Below are 17,344 nucleotides of genomic sequence, written 5' to 3' on the forward strand. Positions count from 1 at the left end.
GCAGCACTCGTAGGAGAGTAGCCTTTAATGGTTAGTTGCCAGCTAATTTGAAAAATGCTGACACAATCAGAAATAATCAGAATCAGAATACTTTATTAATCCCGAAGGAAATTAGGGTTACAGCAGGCAGCACGCTAATGGCGCATGCGCACTTACAAAGGAACCTTCTGACCAAGTTTACACAAACATCACATTGGGGAGACATGTCAGAAAGGTAGGCTGACAGGAAAAAAACGAAAATGCATAACATGAGGTAAGAGGAGGAGAAAAAAAGACTCCACTCAGACTGAGCTCCTACTGGGAGAACAGTTTGATAACAGAAAAAACACCTCAGCACAAAAAGCACATGACTATCAATACACCATAGAAACACAAGACAAGCAACAGGGGCGGGTAAAGGGTAAGAGAGCCGGTGTAGACAGCGCATCCGGTCCTGCAGCATGTCTGCGCTGGTCCAGTTGACTGCCATCTTCCCCGGTAGGGCACAAGCATCGAAGGCGTTTGGAAAGGGAGGGGGGATCAGTGTGTGCATATCAGTGTATATGTATGTGTGTGTGTGTCCAGAGTTCAGCTGAGACAGTGTCCTTCGCCCCGACAGGCTAAGTAAACAGTCTTCCAGCCAACCCAGGTGTCCTTGCATGGACATGGGGTTTGAACAGCCGGTTCCGCTTCCTTAATTCTTCGATAAGCCAGGGCCAAGCCAGCTCCGATCCGCCAGAACCCTGTTATCATGGTTCCGAACAGGTAGATATCTTCAGCAGTCAGGCTCACCCGAGCCCAGACTTCTCGTTGAGAAGGGGTGTCAATTGCATTCAGAGACCAGTTGATCAAATCCAAATCCATAATTCCTCTTTTAGGTTTTAGAGAACAGACTGTGAGAGAGTGTTCCAGGGAAAAGTAATACAAAAAAAACCACGAGACCAGACAAGGACATAAAAGGCTAAGCAGGGAAGCTAAAGGAGAGGAGGAGAGGAGAAAAAGTGCGACAGCCTTTGCTGAGAGCCAAAGACGAATGTCTTATGATAACAGTCATAAATTAGCATTACTACTATTTGTAAATAAAACATTTTAATATGTGACTAGCTAGCTATCAACTTTACCATGTTTGTTGCATTTATGAAATTAGAAAACCTAAATAATTACAATTATTTAACAGAATTTGGAAATGGCAGAATAAAATAGCTATTAGCAAATTCAGGATTACTAAACTAACTTGGTTTTAAGCATTTAGAACATTTTAGAGAATGTAAAGGATTGCTGGCAAAAATAATAAAATTAAAATTTTAAGATTTCTATGTCCATATGGGACCACTGCACTGGAATAATTGCTCTTTGGTATTTTTTATTTTATTTTTCATCTTATGTTACCTAGAAGTCAGTGCAGTGATAAATCATCAAAAATGCCAAATTAAAAGAAGGTGGTATATCTAGATATTTCAAAGGTGAGTATAAGTGACCCTAATCTAATAAACAAGATAAAAGAGAATCATATTCCACACATGGCTTCCACGGGAGTTGTGAAGAAAACTAAGCTGGCTACGGTAACTCGATAGACACGACCAGAGCGTCAGGTTTACATGTAAAGTCAATGTAAAAGCAGATTTGCGTCGCGAAAACGCAAAAACGCTTGAAACGCGCGTCACAGCAGTGCGTCTGGCGCGTTTGACTCGCGAATAAAACCACGCGCCTCAGTTTTTGTGTTGCATTTTGTGCATACGCGGGTATCGCGTCTACCGCTCGAGTTGGAAAAATCTGAACTCCAGCGTCAATTCGCGCCGCGACAACCCATCAGGAGCCTGGTGATGTGGCTCTGACCTAGGTCAAAGGTGCAGATCCAGCCAAAGCCCTTCATACTTCATTCAGTATGGAGGAAAGGCTAATCAACCACCCGGAGCTGTATGACACCAGCTGCTTTCTGTACCGAGACAGGAATATAAAGGACGAGCTTGGAGGAAGATATGTGAAGAGATCGGGCAACCTGGTAAGTTCATTCATTTGTCTTTAGAAATTTTTCACTGAGCCGGGGAAGCCGCACAAAAGCTAGCAAGCCACCACTGATGTACAAATGCTGTTCTGCTCTTATGCATGTTGTCATATAGGAATATATTTTGTTTATTAATAAACAGCACACAGTGGTCCCGCTGTTCACCCGTCACTGCTTCGCTTTTTCGCTGATTTTTTTTTGCACAGTACAGCATTGCATTCTGCAGCCTGATTGACAAATCTCCTCCATGTTGTGTCTCCTGCGCTTGCCAAATTTATCATGTTTGGTTTTGATAACCATCACGTCCAATAGAAAAAACAGCACAAAAACACCCATAACTATGACCTTCATTCGGAAATAGACACCTGCACCGCGAGGGAAAAAGGCGCACGAAAGTGGTGGGCAGATGAAGACAAAATGCGGCATAATAATACTTTTACGTTTTGCAATCTACAAAGGTTTGCACTTTGAGAATCAACTTGTGAGAACTGTGACTAATGTTCGTGTGTGTGTGGAAAAAAGTGTATAAAGTGCGTGGCCAGGGGCTAGTTATTCTGAGAACCCCTGCTGCAATAAAGGAGGGACCACTGTATATACTTTCTCTATGATTATTGTATTCAACCTGTTAACATTTAATACTGTATTGATAGAACCAACTGATTCTGCAGCAGAGCATCCCCTGTTGCTTCTCCTGGCTCCCCAGTCCCTGAGCTCCTGCTGCTGCACCCACAGGTATGTACAGCAAGCACTGATAGCTCTTTACTCTGTGGGATTGTCTGTGATCACCTTTACTAAATATCTACAACCAATCTGATTAGATCCTGTTTTTTTTTGTTTTTTTTTCAATGTTGAAAATGAAAATCTAGTAGCAGCCTTCTCATTTCTTTGTGTTTTGTGCTGTTTTACAGGCCCACAGAGGAGGACAGCTCTGAGGCGGATGAGGGACGGGTCCCAGGACGGTCCATCGGTGGTGGAGCTGGCCATCCTGGTGTCCCTGAAGAGTCCACACCAGTCTCCAATGGAGCATTTCCTCCTCAGCCTTGTTCCTGCTCTGGAGAGCAGCTGGTCCTTTTTATTCCTGTCTCTCTGTAAATACTTATATTTTATATATTTATGTTTAATGATTTTCCGTTTGAGAATTTTAATATTATTTCAAATAAATTTTTATAATGACTGATGTCTCAGTTCTACTACACAGCAAATGTTGGCACACGACTTGACACATGTAGAATTTATTTCATATTATACTAATGACAAAATATACTAATACAGTGGGATGCAAAAAGTTTGGGCAACCTTGTTAATAGACATTATTTTCCTGTATAAATCGTTGGTTGTTACAATAAAACAATGTCAATCAGGTAGGAATGAAGTAAGACATTAATAGAAATAAAGAGTTGTATGTTGACATGTAGACCTTTCCTTGCTTAAATCATTGTTAATATTTTTGAAAAATTAACCCGTGATAAGACAGCTTATCATGATACAATATGCTAGATAGAACCACATAGCTAAAAGTGAACCAAACTGTTCACAATTTTATCTAGCTCTCAGTTTTAAGAAAGGCTGGTGACCCCTGTTATAGAGTCTGACAGCTGCGGGGATTATATACAAATATTCAACTATACCAGAATTAAACCAGGTCTAAATAAACAAAAAGGAGTGAGTATCACTACAAAGATTAACCCACAATGGTCCTCATACCACAGTTTGATATCAGGAAACACCGAGAGCATACACTGATATGACACCACAGCCATGCTATCATTGCAAACACTGATAACAGCATAAATCGAATTAAATCGGGACTTGATGAGTCTAGTATCACTAGAAATATTATAAACAGTCGTCTCCATACCACAGTATGCTATCAGTAAACTCCGATGGCATTCACTGATAGCATACCACATCCATGTTAGCAGTGTATAAACAATAGTTTAGCATTTATTAGCACAAGTATCAATAAAGGACTGCCATACCGTGCAGATGGACAGGCGCTCTGCAGCTGCAGCTCCTGGAGCAAATGCTGTCATTTAGGGCGTCTGGCGCGTTTTTGTTCACGTACTATCGGCGTTTGGTGTGAACATAACTGAACACTGATGACGTTTTATTTTTGCTGTATTTATATATTCATGTTTCACTTCGAGAACTGCCACATTAGGCTATGTAATGCTACAGTTCCCTATTAAATAAAGATGAGCGACCCTCCAGGATTCCGCTGATCATAAACCAGCAGTTGTGTTGGTCTAAATTTCAAGTTTTCTACCAAGTCTTACTAAATTCATTTTAAAATACATCACCCCAGATGGGACTCGAACCCACAATCCCTGGCTTAGGAGGCCAGTGCCTTATCCATTAGGCCACTGGGGCTATATCGGCGGTAGGTTGTTATGTGATTTCTAATACAATATTTTAATGCACTATCGTGACGATAAATACAGATTAAACCGTGGTGCTTGGTATATATTACGTATAACTGTAGGGCAATAGAATGGGATGGGATTACATATTGATGGACTTTCCCTTGGATCTTAAAAACGCGCTTATTAGTTAAGTCGGAAAGCAACATTTCGTAAAAACGAAGTTTTTGCAATTATTTCAGCATTTGCTCTCGTCTCTTGAATGCGCTAGCGGATGGTGCAAACCCTCTTTGATCTCCCGACTGGTGACAGCGCTTCCTGAGAAGGAACCAGCCTCGTTTGTTTTCCTCCTCCCTATTCAGCACAGTCAGGAGGAATGGTAGCCAGTTAGCTTCTCAGACAGCAGCTGTTGGATTAACTTGTTACCGCTGTTTGGCATTCGGTTGTTCTGTCACAATAATGAATTTACTGCCTTCAAATCCGCACGGGAATGGACTCCTCTATGCTGGATTTAACCAGGATCATGGTATGAAGCGTCGTGGTGGGGGGTTTGTCCTCCCAAACGTGATTTGGGAGCATCGTTGATGCTAATCTATCACTACTGAGCCAGCGTCTTCAAATATAAAACCTAAAATAACAACTGCAGTTTTTCACGTTCACATATTGTAGTCCATTGTGAAAATATGGCTACGTGCTCTCTCTTCTTGAAACATTAACTTTAAGCGCTCAACGTTAATACTAGCTTAGGCTAACCTATCCGAAAAATAGTTAGCGTTTTTGTTTTCAGCTAACCAGTTATCGAGTCTTAATTAGAAACTAGAAAAATTGGTACAGACATGATAAAAAATGGTCGAATTCTATAACGAGGAAATTAACTAACTGATTTGTATTTAAACTTAGCACAAATGCTAATATAAGCTAAGTTTTTATCGCACTAGTCATTACTGTGACCACAACGGGTGTCAGCAAGTGTTAGCTAAGCAATGCTAACAGCTCCCTTCGGTAAATGAACGTTAAACCGACATTAATGCACCTTAATTGCATAATTTTATGTTAGCTTTCCCGGTGATCAGTTTTTCGTTATGACTGTCCATTTTCTAAAATACAGATAACATGTTGTTCATTTGTAGTTTACGTTAAATCGACATTTTCCTAGCTCCCCACCCACCAACGTTTACACAGGCCGTAAAGTTGGAGTGTGATTCTATCATAACCTTTTGTTAAAGTTACTCGTCAGCCACATTTGTGAAGATTGAAGTTAACTTATTGTTACTACACTATGGGGCCATGGCACTAAACGTCACTGTCGTCGTTGTCAACATATGATGCGGCAGTTTCATATGAATTCCAGAAGAGATCCAAACACTTTCTATATAAGGGCTGCACTTGTCTATGCATCTCATTCTTCCCAGTGTCCTCATGTAGTGCGTTCTCATTACTGTAAATCTTGAGATGACCTGATATTGTAAAGTCATTTACGAGAACCACATTGTATGGCAACAACAGTGGATTAACCTTGTGTTCATCTTGTGATTTCTGCTGTTTGACCTCGGTGTCTCTCTACAGGATGCTTTGCCTGCGGTATGGAGAATGGATTTCGTGTGTACAACACGGATCCTCTCAAAGAGAAGGAGAAACAAGGTAACATGACTGCAAAGATTGGTCATATTTTTTGTTGGTAGGGATTTTACGCCTCAGACTTTGTAAATACTATTTTCTACAGTCACTGGTTTGCTCACATACTAGATAATGGATTAGAAGAAGCAGTGTGGAAATATTAAACCATTTTAAAAAGAAGTCAGTGACAGGAAAACAGTCTTTGAAAAGAAATTCCACAAGAATTCCTTGATTTAGTTTAATTTGAAGAGGACAAATATAATAAAAATGGACTAACACTAACAATGGGCATACTTGTCTGTTCACGTGAATGGATAAGCACCCATACTTTGTTAGAAATATTAAAAAGTATCATACTTATATATGAGTATAAGTGCTGCCTTTCCAGTAAAATCCTCTACCATCATGGGCTGCAGCTGGTGACAGTAGCCCCCCTTCAGTTTTTGCAGTTCTTGATGGACATTCCTTGTGAAAGTGGATTGTCGGCTGCAGTCAAAGACTGTGGAGTTGGAGTCTATCTGATTGCAAGACTCAAGACAGTTGAGTGAAAATGAGGACCACCAAAAAAGCACCCTGAAAAGCCTGGATAGGAAGGACAGGAACTGGCTGTCTAGCAGCAAGTGACCCTAAAATAAGAGTGAGGGCATTGTCCAGTATCAGAGTACACTTGGGGAGCCTTCTTTATAGCTGGGTAACACACCTTACTAAAGTCCATGTGTGGGGAAACCCAGAGATCTTTACATACAGCTGTCTGCATGAGAAGGCACATTGAGTGATGATATATTTTTACTTTACAGTTTGATTTAAATAATTTTCTTAGTACATAATAAATCATAAGATATGCTTTATCACAGAAGTTGGTAATTTCCTGTGTTACAGCAGTAAAAACAACACAAAAAAGCCAAACAATGTATAGCTCAATAAAATAGAGTAAGAGAAAAACAGTATCTGAGTGAAAGTCTTATATTATTAAATCGGATGTAAACGATGAATACCATACAGTGTAGAGTTCAGTGATTTAAAACAAAGGCAAAATAATTGTTAGAACTTGGCGGATGCTGCTCACAGGAAGTCAGTGTTGTAACTGCATTGCAAGTCCTGAAACATGGAGGACATTTCACCCAGCACATGGCTAAGACAGCATGTGACCAAGCACATGACCTGCACTTCTTTAAACTCAAATTTAACTGCTTTAGGTCTGCAGTCTCTCCTTTCTCTGAGCTAACCCACAGTTAAGAGACTGCAAGCAGTGCAGTTTTTTGTTTGTTTTTTTCTTTTTACCTACTACTGTCACTTACTGTATTTTACAGTATTTTACATTACTGCCCATTAATGTCATTTTCAGAATTCCTCGAGGGTGGGGTTGGCCACGTGGAGATGCTGTTCAGGTGTAACTATTTAGCACTAGTGGGAGGAGGCAAGAAACCCAAGTACCCAACTAACAAAGGTATGTTTTGTCAGCTTTGTTTGCTTTACTGTCAATACTGGATTTAAATCAGTCCTGTAATCTGACAAATGATCACTTTTAGATATTAAGAAAGATTCTTTTTTTTTCTGTCATACACAGTGAGAATCTCACCTGTTTGCTATTTGTACTAAAAGCCACAGATTATAAATGCATACATTCACCTGTCCACTCTGCAGCTTTTGTTCCAAAGGGTGTTAACTATGGATTTCAGTGGGATGTTGCTGTTAGTACTTAAAGTAATGTTTTGAGAAATTACAATGGAAAAGAAGCAAAACACATATCAGTTTGGTGGGATATCTCCAGGTCCAAGGCAGATAACCCTTTGTTTTACTTTTCCACCATACTTTCACATTTTGCACAGTATGACTAAGGTCTGTTAAATGCTGTATATGTTGCAACACTAAAATGCCACTTCCTGTAGAACATGCAGTATGTTTTATATATGTGACGGCTTTTTTGTTCTCCAGTGATGATCTGGGATGACCTGAAGAAGAAGACTGTCATTGAGATTGAGTTCTCAACAGAAGTAAAAGCAGTGAAACTTCGACGTGACAGGTAGCTCAGTTATTATTGCAGCAGTTTCTAATGATTTTGTTTCTCTTTTTTGTATTCTGATCTTTTTGTTTGCTGATAGCGTGGTTGTTTTTATTCACACTCCATTTTAAAAAAAGAGTAAATGAATAAAATAAAGGATCTTAACATCAGTGAGACAGGCTGATAAAGATTTAAATCCAAAAAATGAACTCTTAAATTTTGTTTTTCCTTTTTTTTGGCATTACTTAATAGTTTACATTTTTGCTTGTGTGTCGGTTGTCCCTGGTTCTTAGGATTGTGGTGGTCCTTGACTCAATGATCAAAGTGTTCACCTTTACCCACAACCCACATCAGCTACATGTGTTTGAGACCTGCTACAATCCCAAAGGTCAGTTTACCCTTTGAATAAAACTGTGACTTGCTCAAGCTATTAAACCATGCTGATTCTTTGGAAACGTATTAATCACCAAAACTGTAGTCCCAAATGTTCTACTGCTCTGGTCAAAAGAATAAGTGAAAAAAAAACTGAGCTCAGTGGCTAAAAATGTTCCTTTTGTTTAAGAGCAACAAATCTTTTTTTTTTTTTTTTGTGGAAGTACTGTTCTTCAGGTGTGTGACATTTTCAACACTTGCTCGCTTTCTCTCCTTGTCCTCCTCAGGTCTGTGTGTGCTGTGTCCGAACAGCAACAACTCTCTGTTGGCCTTTCCTGGGACGCATTCAGGCCACGTACAGATTGTGGACCTTGCCAACACAGAGAAGCCTCCAGTTGACATCCCTGCCCATGAGGGGGCACTGTGCTGCATAGCGCTCAACCTTCAGGGCACAAGAATAGCTACTGCATCAGAGAAAGTACGGACTTTAGAAAATTAAGTAAAGTAGTAGTAAAGGGACACTCCTTCAGTTGTGTATTTTGCTGTATTTCTTACTAACCTGTGTTCTGTGTTATATTTCCACAGGGGACACTCATTAGAATTTTTGACACATCTGCAGGTCAGCTCATACAGGAGCTAAGACGAGGCTCACAGGCAGCTAACATTTACTGGTAAGTGCTTAGCACAATGCTAACAGCATGAGAAACATGTCAAAATGATTAAATAATAAGTTAGCAAGCTAGCTCTGTCAATGTGGAGGGCTAGTTGTTCTACTCTGAGTTCCTGTTGAATGGCTGAACGTCTTACCCCATCTTTAAGTCAAAGACCAGCCACCCTTCAGAGAAAGCTAATATTTGCTGCTTGTATCAACAGTCTCATTCTGTGTGTAGGAACATAGACTAACCAATAAATCGACAACTTTGATTTTATGCTCAGCTTTTTGTTTATCACAGCGGACCACTACAATCTGTCTTTCAATCTCCCACTTCCCTCACTCGTGAACAAGGCGCCAAGATACTTAAGTCCTCCACAGGCAGCCGCTTGTCCTTGGCCCAGACAGGGCACTCCACCCTTTTTTGGCTGAGAACCATAACCTCAGATTTGGAAGTGTTAATTTTCCTTCCTGTCGCTTTACACTCTCCTGTGAACCGCCGTAGTGCTAGCTGGAGGTTAGCTCGAGGCTTAGAGAACCATGTCATCTGTAAAATGTAGAGATGCGATACTGAGCCCACTAAAGTTGTCTGCAACCTGGCTATGCTAGAAATTCTGTCCATAAAAATTATGAAAAGAATCAGAGAAAAAAGGCAGCTCTTGTCGAGGTCCAGCCACCCGCTGGGAATAAGTCCAGCTTGGACTTAACAATGTGGACCAAGCCTTCATTGTAACTGTACAGTTATTCAATTCAATTCAATTCAATAAAACTTTATTGATCCTGAAGGTTGACCCCGAAGGAAATTGGGTTAAGGCTGCCGACCTTTGCCAGCGCCGACTTACCCTTCTGACCATACATACATTACACAAACATCACATGGGGAAGACAGGTCAGAGAGGTATAACAATGGAAAATGCACCACATGAGGAAAGATAAGGAGAAAAAAATAACTCCCCCCAGACTGAGCTCCAACAGGGAGATCAGTTTGAGAACAGAAAAAAAGACACCTCTGCACATAGCACATGAAAAAACTCTTAATACACCAAAGAAACACATGACAAGCAACAGGGGTGGGTAAAGGGTGAGAGACAGCCGAATTAGACAGTACATCCGGGCCTGCAGCCTGTGCGCTGGTCTCCTTGATCCACCGTCAGCATCGGAAGGGAATAAGCGTCGAAGGCGTTTGGAAAGGGAGGGGGGATCAGTGTGTGCATATCAGTGTATGTGTGTGCGTGTCCAGAGTTCAGCTGAGACAGTGTCCTTCGCCCTGCTAGGCTAAGTAAACAGTCTTCCAGCCAACCCAGGTGGCCTTGCATGGAATGGGAAGGAACAGACTCAACACAGTCGTTATCAGAGTGTTGTTGTTCAGCTCCAGCCTTGAGACCGCCGCTGGCGCCGAGAGGGTCTCCGCATGAAGTGATGATGGTTTTTACTTTAGTGCGAACAACTCATATGAATTTCAAAGCTGTTCTAACAGTCCAACACTGGTCTCTCAATCTCCCGTTGGAGAGCCACGAGCTTTCTATGATGTTATCCAAACTTACGTTCCGTGATGTTGTCGTTCTTTTTGCTCAAAGAGCAGGTTCTGAGAACTCACGACCGCAGTGCACTTCCCCAAGATGTGATCGAATTTGCGCTCAAAGGTGTTGTTCGAGCTAGACCCTCCAGATGTAATCCAGTTTTTCACTCAGAGGTCTTGTTCTGAGTATTCACGGCAGCCGTGCGTTCTCCAAGATCTTCTCCGTGCTGCACTCAATGAGCCCATTTTGAGAAACTCACGCCTCTTCCCATCATTTCAATCCCAGCGGGCAGCCTTGTGGGGTTTGAACAGCCGGTTCCGCTTCCTTAATTCTTCGATAAGCCTGGGCCAAGCCAGCTCCGATCCGCCAGAACCCTGTTATCATGGTTCCGAATAGGTAGATATCTTCAGCAGTCAGCCTCACCCGAGCCCAGACTTCTCGTTGAGAAGGGGTGTCAATTGAGCCGAGCCGAGGTACCCATCACTGCCTGTTGCCTTTTAATGAATGCAGCTCCAGACTGGAACGCAGCTCCTGTTCAAGAGACTGGTTCTAGGGTCCTAGCTTGAGTTGAACACTGAATATTATCTAGCCAGTGCCTTTCACCCTGACACACTGCCTCAAGTTCCTTTCCCACCAAAAGGTGAGGTTCCTTGTCCTAGCCCAGCCTCTATAGCCAGGGATTGGACTGAACAGGGCACCTGACAATATGCAGAATGGGCAGTATGGTCCCTCCTGCTGGTGATGAGTCTACAGGAGGGATTCCCATATAATTTGGTCTTAGGAAGAAATCAGGGTATGGGCTGTACTGTTTTGAAAGCTTTAACTATATCTTTCAGTGCCTGTCTAGCAAAGCTTTAATGGAATGTACTTACTGTGTCGCACACTCATTAATAGAGCAACCAGTTTGCAGGTTTTACTTTGTCCCTCTGTGTATCTGAGTCACTGAAAGTGTGTTATTTTCTTGGTCTACTGTCTTTTCAGCATTAATTTTAATCAGGACGCGTCCCTCATCTGTGTGTCCAGTGACCATGGCACAGTGCACATATTTGCTGCAGAGGACCCAAAAAGGAACAAACAGTCAAGGTTGGTCTTTGCTTAAGTGTTTCTTTTTTCTGAACTTGGATGATGAGAAGAATCTGTTGCGTAGTAATTAAATCCGATGCAGTGTTATAAACATAAAGCCTAAAACACCCTGTTTATCTTTGTCTCTGCAGCTTGGCCTCAGCCAGCTTCCTGCCTAAATATTTCAGCTCTAAGTGGAGCTTCTCCAAGTTCCAGGTCCCCTCAGGCTCTCCCTGTGTGTGTGCCTTTGGAACAGAGCCCAATGCCGTCATAGGTAGGTTCCAGACACATGTGATATTTTCTGTAATGTCCAACTCATCGTCTGATCATGTAACAGTGTTTGACAGTTGCAGACGAGGACAGAATTATTACCCCAACCTGTTAAACAGAGTGAATGCTTTCTAACAGCTTTTCCAAACACCCTAGTTTGATTTGGATGTTTGCATTTTTCTACTTTGCACACAGAAACAAGAATATTCAGTTTTGCTCCTGACTGCTTCAGGTTTTCTTTCAAAATCTTCACATATCCTTTTTTCTTCATGATTCCTTCTACCTTGTTAGATTCCCAGTTCCAGATGCACTGAAGCATCCCCAATACCTCCACCGTGTTTCACTCTGTGGGGCAGTGCTCCATAGGTTAGATGCCTCTTCCTTGTTTCTCCAAACATAAGCAGCGTCTCTGTGGCCACAAAGCTCTAGTTTAATATCATCTGACCAGCAGAATGGGGAGGGATGGCACTGATTTTAGTCTGTTTTACACAGCAACTCTGGATGGCTATAACAAAATATCGTCTTAAAATGTATTTTTATTGTAGCTAGCTTATTGTCTCTCTATATCTTTCTTTTAAAAACATTTTAGTTTATGTTCTGGACTTCTCTCTTTTCCTCCTCACACTCAGCTCCAGACACGTTAACATTTCCTCATAGATTGTAGTTCCACAAATGACTTCAGCTCTAAGCGTTTCAGCTAAGGCTCAAGTGCTGCTCTCATTAAAAAACAGCTTGATTACACACATGTTGTTTCATGGCTTAATCCATGGACGAAAAACTTGCTTTAAGTGTTTGGTTCTTTTATCTTCAACTGTCAAAACAAAGCCCATAGCATCATAATGGATATTCAGGGTGCCCTGAAGATCATGGTTCCACAAGAACAGCTGAAGACTCTGCCTCAGTTCTACTTTTGGAAATTCTAGGACCCATATGTCAGCCTGCAGTCTAAAAGTGAAGTGCTATACTGGGTTTATTTACTAATATACGATGAAATCTGTGCTATATGATTGGTGGGGCTGATCGTTCAAGACTCTGTATGTGAGGAATAAGATGAACAAAAATGGGTGTCTTGGACAGTTTGCTATGATTTTATTTCATGTTGTGTCCTAATTGCCTAAACCTGATGTTGCGTTTGAGAGAGCTCATTAGATCACAACAAACGTTTGAATTTATTGGTCTTTTCTCACTCTTGTGAGATTGACTTGTATGGGCACAAAGCGCACAATCAGTCACTGAGTTTTAGTTGTACTGCTGCTTCTCTGGCTCTCTTCCATGGTGTGTCTTTGTCCCGTCTTCCTTCCTTCACCCCAAGCTGGTCATGGTAGATGGCCGCACCTCCATGAGCCTGGTTTTTCTGGAGGTTTCTTCCTGTTTAAAGGGAGTTTTTCCTTCCCACTGTTGGCAAAGCGCTCGCTAATAGGGGGTCATATGATCGTTGGGGTTTTCTCTGCTTCCTCTGTATTATTGTAGAGTCTTTACATAACATAAGTTATAGATGCTGTCATTTTACACATTTGCCTATTTTTGCCTCTTTTCCACTAGAACCCACTCAACTCTGTTCTGCTTGTTTGTAGCTTTCAGTTACAATTGAACACCACCTTGAGTCGTTATGGCAAGGCAGACTATTTTCTTCATTGCCAGGTTTAAAAGTGGCAGGTTTGATTCTTGTGATGGAGGCACTCTCATGACTCATTCAGTGACATCACTACTAGGTACCTGGTAAGGTGCTACCACCTAATGGAAAACCCTAAAAGCCAAGTAGAGTCAAGTAAATAGGCCTTTGTGAATTTGGTACCCATCAGCTATTCACCTTCTCTTCCTGGAAACTAGCTAGTGCCTGATTCACTGAGGAGCAGTGTTTGGTCATGTCTGACTTTTGTTGTGATTTGGCGCTATATAAATAAAATTGAATTGAATAGTCTGTCAATCATGAAAAAGCAATATTTTGTAATTTTTATAACTTCCTAATCTGATGTAGTACCATGTGGTGAATTCTGTGTGTGGTATTGGTACAAACACTCATTTTTAATTTTTTTCTCCTTCTCCTCAATTTATAGCTATTTGTGCTGATGGCAGCTACTACAAGTTTCTGTTCAACCAAAAAGGAGAGTGTTCCAGAGATGTGTATGCCCAGTTCCTGGAGATGACCGATGAGAAAATATGACCTTTGACCTCTCTTCAGACTTCCTATTAAACAACCTGTTTTGTTTTTCTCTACAGTCTTTTTATTTTCAAGGCAGTTAGAGAAGTTTTTTGTTTCACTTCTCGCTATCTTGACAGACTCTGTAAAAAGAGCATTAAATGAAGGGAGAACAAGGAAAAGGAAAAAAGGAATTTTTTGGGGTGGGAGGGGGCCTCTATGGAAAGGTGGTTGGCTGGAGGTATGAACAGTGATTCAGATTTCATCGACCTGCACTGAGGGACACGGACGATTTCCTCCTAAACAAAACACAAGGGGAATATAAAAGACAAAGTTATTTTTTGAAAGGACAACTTGCCGCTTTTTAAGACGTCTTCCGAGGAATTTACAAAGGATGGATATTTTTAATCACACAGATGATTCTGATAGTTAGAATGAGAATTTAGAGATTTTTGTCAACTAACACCACCTGACCTAACAATAGGGAGTGCCTCTGAAACTGGAGAGAATCTGTATGTGTGCACATATTGTTGTCTCATATATATCAAGTATTTGTGTATACTAGTGTACCATACTAAGCATTTAAAAGCAGGATCAGAATGAAGATGACTGTTTTTCTTCACTTTGGTCTTAATTATCTGCAGAAACATCTACAGCCCCAAACAGAATGCCACCTTAGTATTACTAAATTTTCTTGTAGACATTGTATATACACAACCTGCCAGACAGAACTTCTACTCACAAACTGTACAGAATAGTAGCAAAAGAAATCACTCGTCCTTGACATTGTGCAATACATAATTTCCTTAATTATTATTTTTTGTTTTGTTTTGCAGATTTTTTTTATATTTGCCTGATCAACACAGCTTAAAGAATTTGGCATATTTGTAAATAGTTATCTACCTTCTTGTTGAGTGAAGAGTGATACATGTCTGTATGGTAAATGTGAAGCTACAGAACACAGCTGGTTAGCTTTAGCTTAGCATAAGGTCTGGATGAAGGTGTCTAAGTCTGTCAATCAGTGCTTTTCAGTTTGTTTAAACAAAAGGATAAAAATAACACATTTTGTCACTGTTACTTACACCACTTTGGTTAGTAGTAGTAGTTTTGTTGCCATAGGAACATATTGACATGTCAGCTTTGTTGACTGATTGTAGCAAACGACATGACATTTTTTTAATGGCACTAATTTTTCACAAATGGAAAGAAGGAAAATTATTGGTTGTTATTAAAAGAGTTTAAAAGAGTTTCCCGAGCACTAAAGGTAAAAACAAAAGTTCCAGCAAAATTGATACTTTCTCAGTTGGTTTGGCCCACATTTTGCACTTTGACAATAAATACATTTAGTTCTTGTTACAAACTCAAAAAGAGGATGACAGAAGACTAGTTGACTGTAATTTCTCTATATAGAAACTAGCAGAGTTTTTCCTGTTTAAACTTATGCTAATTTAAGGTAACTGGCTTCTAGTCTTAGCATCCCATTTACCCGATAGATAATGAAGCCTTGGCATTCAAGTGACTCAGCATTATCTCCACATTTTGATTATTTATTTATTTATTTATTTAATTTGTTCAGTTTGTGAAAGCAAAGTCCTTTTTCTTTTCTTTTTTTTCAAAGTGGGAGTTCAGTGAAAAGAGTAATACTCTTAAGTCTGTACGGTGAATCAAAAGCTTTGGCTGGTAGCAGTTTAGCTAAGTAAAGCAGAAAGAGTGGAAATAATTAGCACAGCTTTGTTGAAAAGTAAAACAAGTCACTAACCAGCCCTTCTAATAAACACCTTCTAGTTCAGTAATTGAGGTCATGAAACAACTTTAAGTGTTCAAATAGAAAATTTATTTTTGCATGTGTATAATATAAAAAAGAAAAAGCTAACTAGCTGCTAGCCTTAGTTTTCTGTTTACCTCTAGAATATTCAAATCTTTTTGCAAAAAATCCACATTTACCAAAATGCTGAAATGTTAAAAGTGAATGTTGAGTGAATGTTTCTGCCACAACAGGGAGCTTAATAGCCAAACAAATATATTTCCTTAATAAATAACAAAAAAAAGTTTGCTAGCAGCAGCTGAGATCAACTGTAACATTTAAAATTTGCTTTAAGAATGCACTTGTATTCAATATTCAGCCCAGTATGATTAATCAGAAATGTCCCTAAAGATCACCACGTTATTTTTGGTAAAAGTAACTTCACCTCTTCACTCTGAAGCTAATTCAGCTAATGCAAAGTGAAGTGCTGTGTTGTTTGTTGGGCCATAAATTCAAATTCAAATTTTATTTGTCACGTACACAGTCATACACAGTACGATATGTAGTGAAATGCTTGGACAACTGCTCGTGACCTAAAGAAAACAAAAAAGGAAAAGGCTATGAATAAGATAGGAAATAAATATGAAAAATTAAAAAGGGTAAATTTAACTAGGAAGGAATAAAATATAAATTAAGGTTAAAAATGAAATAACTGTACAACACAAATTAGAATGAAGGGTAAGATCTCACTCGGCCAGCTCGGATCCGGAGTTAAAAACTTCGAATTGTGAGTACATTGTATACCAATAGAAACAAGAGTGTCACTGTCATACCTAATGTACCCAATGGTGATGATTTTGCCGATTTAGAAACGCTGAAAACTAACTTAAAAAACAAAGATAAAGAAAAAGTGGTCGGAGCAGTCGTGACGGCAGCCGACCTCACCGGCGCCATCTTTCATTCATTCATAAATGGGACATCTCAGTGTGGATCCAACTCGGTTGAACTTGTATAAGCCACGCTGTTAATGGGTGCTGTTTTCCCCCCTCTCTCTCCATTTGTCAGCTGCTTGACAACATTTTGTTGATTCATTGCAAAATTTACATCACGTGTGTCACTTTTTGGGTCGCATTGTACTTTTGTAGGTGTAACGCTGAATATACACGGGACTTGGCGGGTACTGACTACAGGAGGGATGCTGCACAAACTGAAAAGCCAACCTGCTTCTTACACACGCAGAATGATTGTAAAACCTGCATTTAAATTTGTGAATAAAATTTTTAAAATTTTTCAGTTATAATAATGTGCTGTTTCATGCCTACTGTGACGTGGAAACCACATGTAACACACTGAATCTGTGTAACTGTTGACTGTCTTACTGCTGTTTTTAATCACATCAGCACTGGCCCTGCAGCTAACTAATATTTTAAGGATACATTTGGTAACAAGATCAGCATTTTGGGCACAAAATTTACTAAAAAATGTGCGAATTGGAAAGTCATAGAAGTATGGATACATTTTAAAAATTGTGTAACTTGAAGCTTTGAATAATGGCCAGAGCAGAGGTTGCACTACAAAGGCAACTTTGTGTCAAACTAATCCCTATAGTATGATAAAGTTA

General features: G+C 40.1%; 1 protein-coding gene, 1 long non-coding RNA gene and 1 other non-coding gene across 6 annotated transcripts; 2 read left to right on the plus strand and 1 right to left on the minus strand.

The window, feature by feature from the left end:
• The first annotated feature begins 2,057 nt into the window (after positions 1-2,057).
• LOC146702549 (uncharacterized) lies at positions 2,058-3,158 on the plus strand. Its single transcript, XR_014921853.1, has 2 exons — positions 2,058-2,716; positions 2,893-3,158. It is a non-coding gene; the product is annotated as an uncharacterized LOC146702549 (long non-coding RNA).
• Positions 3,159-4,281: 1,123 nt separating this feature from the next.
• Positions 4,282-4,354, minus strand: trnar-ccu (transfer RNA arginine (anticodon CCU)). The gene has a single exon. It is a non-coding gene; the product is annotated as a tRNA-Arg (tRNA).
• Positions 4,355-4,456: 102 nt separating this feature from the next.
• Positions 4,457-14,052, plus strand: wdr45b (WD repeat domain 45B). Of its 4 annotated transcripts, none has more exons than XM_085465464.1 (10): positions 4,457-4,870; positions 5,911-5,985; positions 7,307-7,408; positions 7,897-7,984; positions 8,257-8,351; positions 8,623-8,813; positions 8,921-9,006; positions 11,489-11,590; positions 11,722-11,843; positions 13,897-14,052. In XM_085465464.1, the coding sequence occupies exons 1-10, from the start codon at positions 4,804-4,806 to the stop codon at positions 14,001-14,003; spliced, it is 1,035 nt and encodes a 344-aa protein (XP_085321590.1). In that variant the 5' UTR covers positions 4,457-4,803; the 3' UTR covers positions 14,004-14,052. The 4 variants fall into 4 exon arrangements, with proteins under 4 accessions (XP_085321590.1, XP_085321592.1, XP_085321591.1 ...); XM_085465466.1 differs by lacking the exon at positions 13,897-14,052 and adding an exon at positions 12,131-13,349; XM_085465465.1 differs by lacking the exon at positions 4,457-4,870 and adding an exon at positions 5,212-5,346.
• Positions 14,053-17,344: the final 3,292 nt, after the last annotated feature.

This window comes from Copadichromis virginalis, linkage group LG8, assembly GCF_057382275.1.
Source record: "Copadichromis virginalis isolate Kocher_CV1m ecotype Utaka linkage group LG8, C_Virginalis_male_GT1.1, whole genome shotgun sequence".
Taxonomy (NCBI): Eukaryota; Metazoa; Chordata; class Actinopteri; order Cichliformes; family Cichlidae; genus Copadichromis; species Copadichromis virginalis.

Bases quoted from the DNA above. Each gene is read 5' to 3' on its own strand.
- wdr45b (XM_085465464.1), top strand. From the start codon at position 4,804: ATGAATTTACTGCCTTCAAATCCGCACGGGAATGGACTCCTCTATGCT. The intron at 4,871-5,910 runs GTATGAAGCGTC...GTCTCTCTACAG, and splicing joins TGGATTTAACCAGGATCATG to GATGCTTTGCCTGCGGTATG. The intron at 7,985-8,256 runs GTAGCTCAGTTA...CCTGGTTCTTAG, and splicing joins GTGAAACTTCGACGTGACAG to GATTGTGGTGGTCCTTGACT.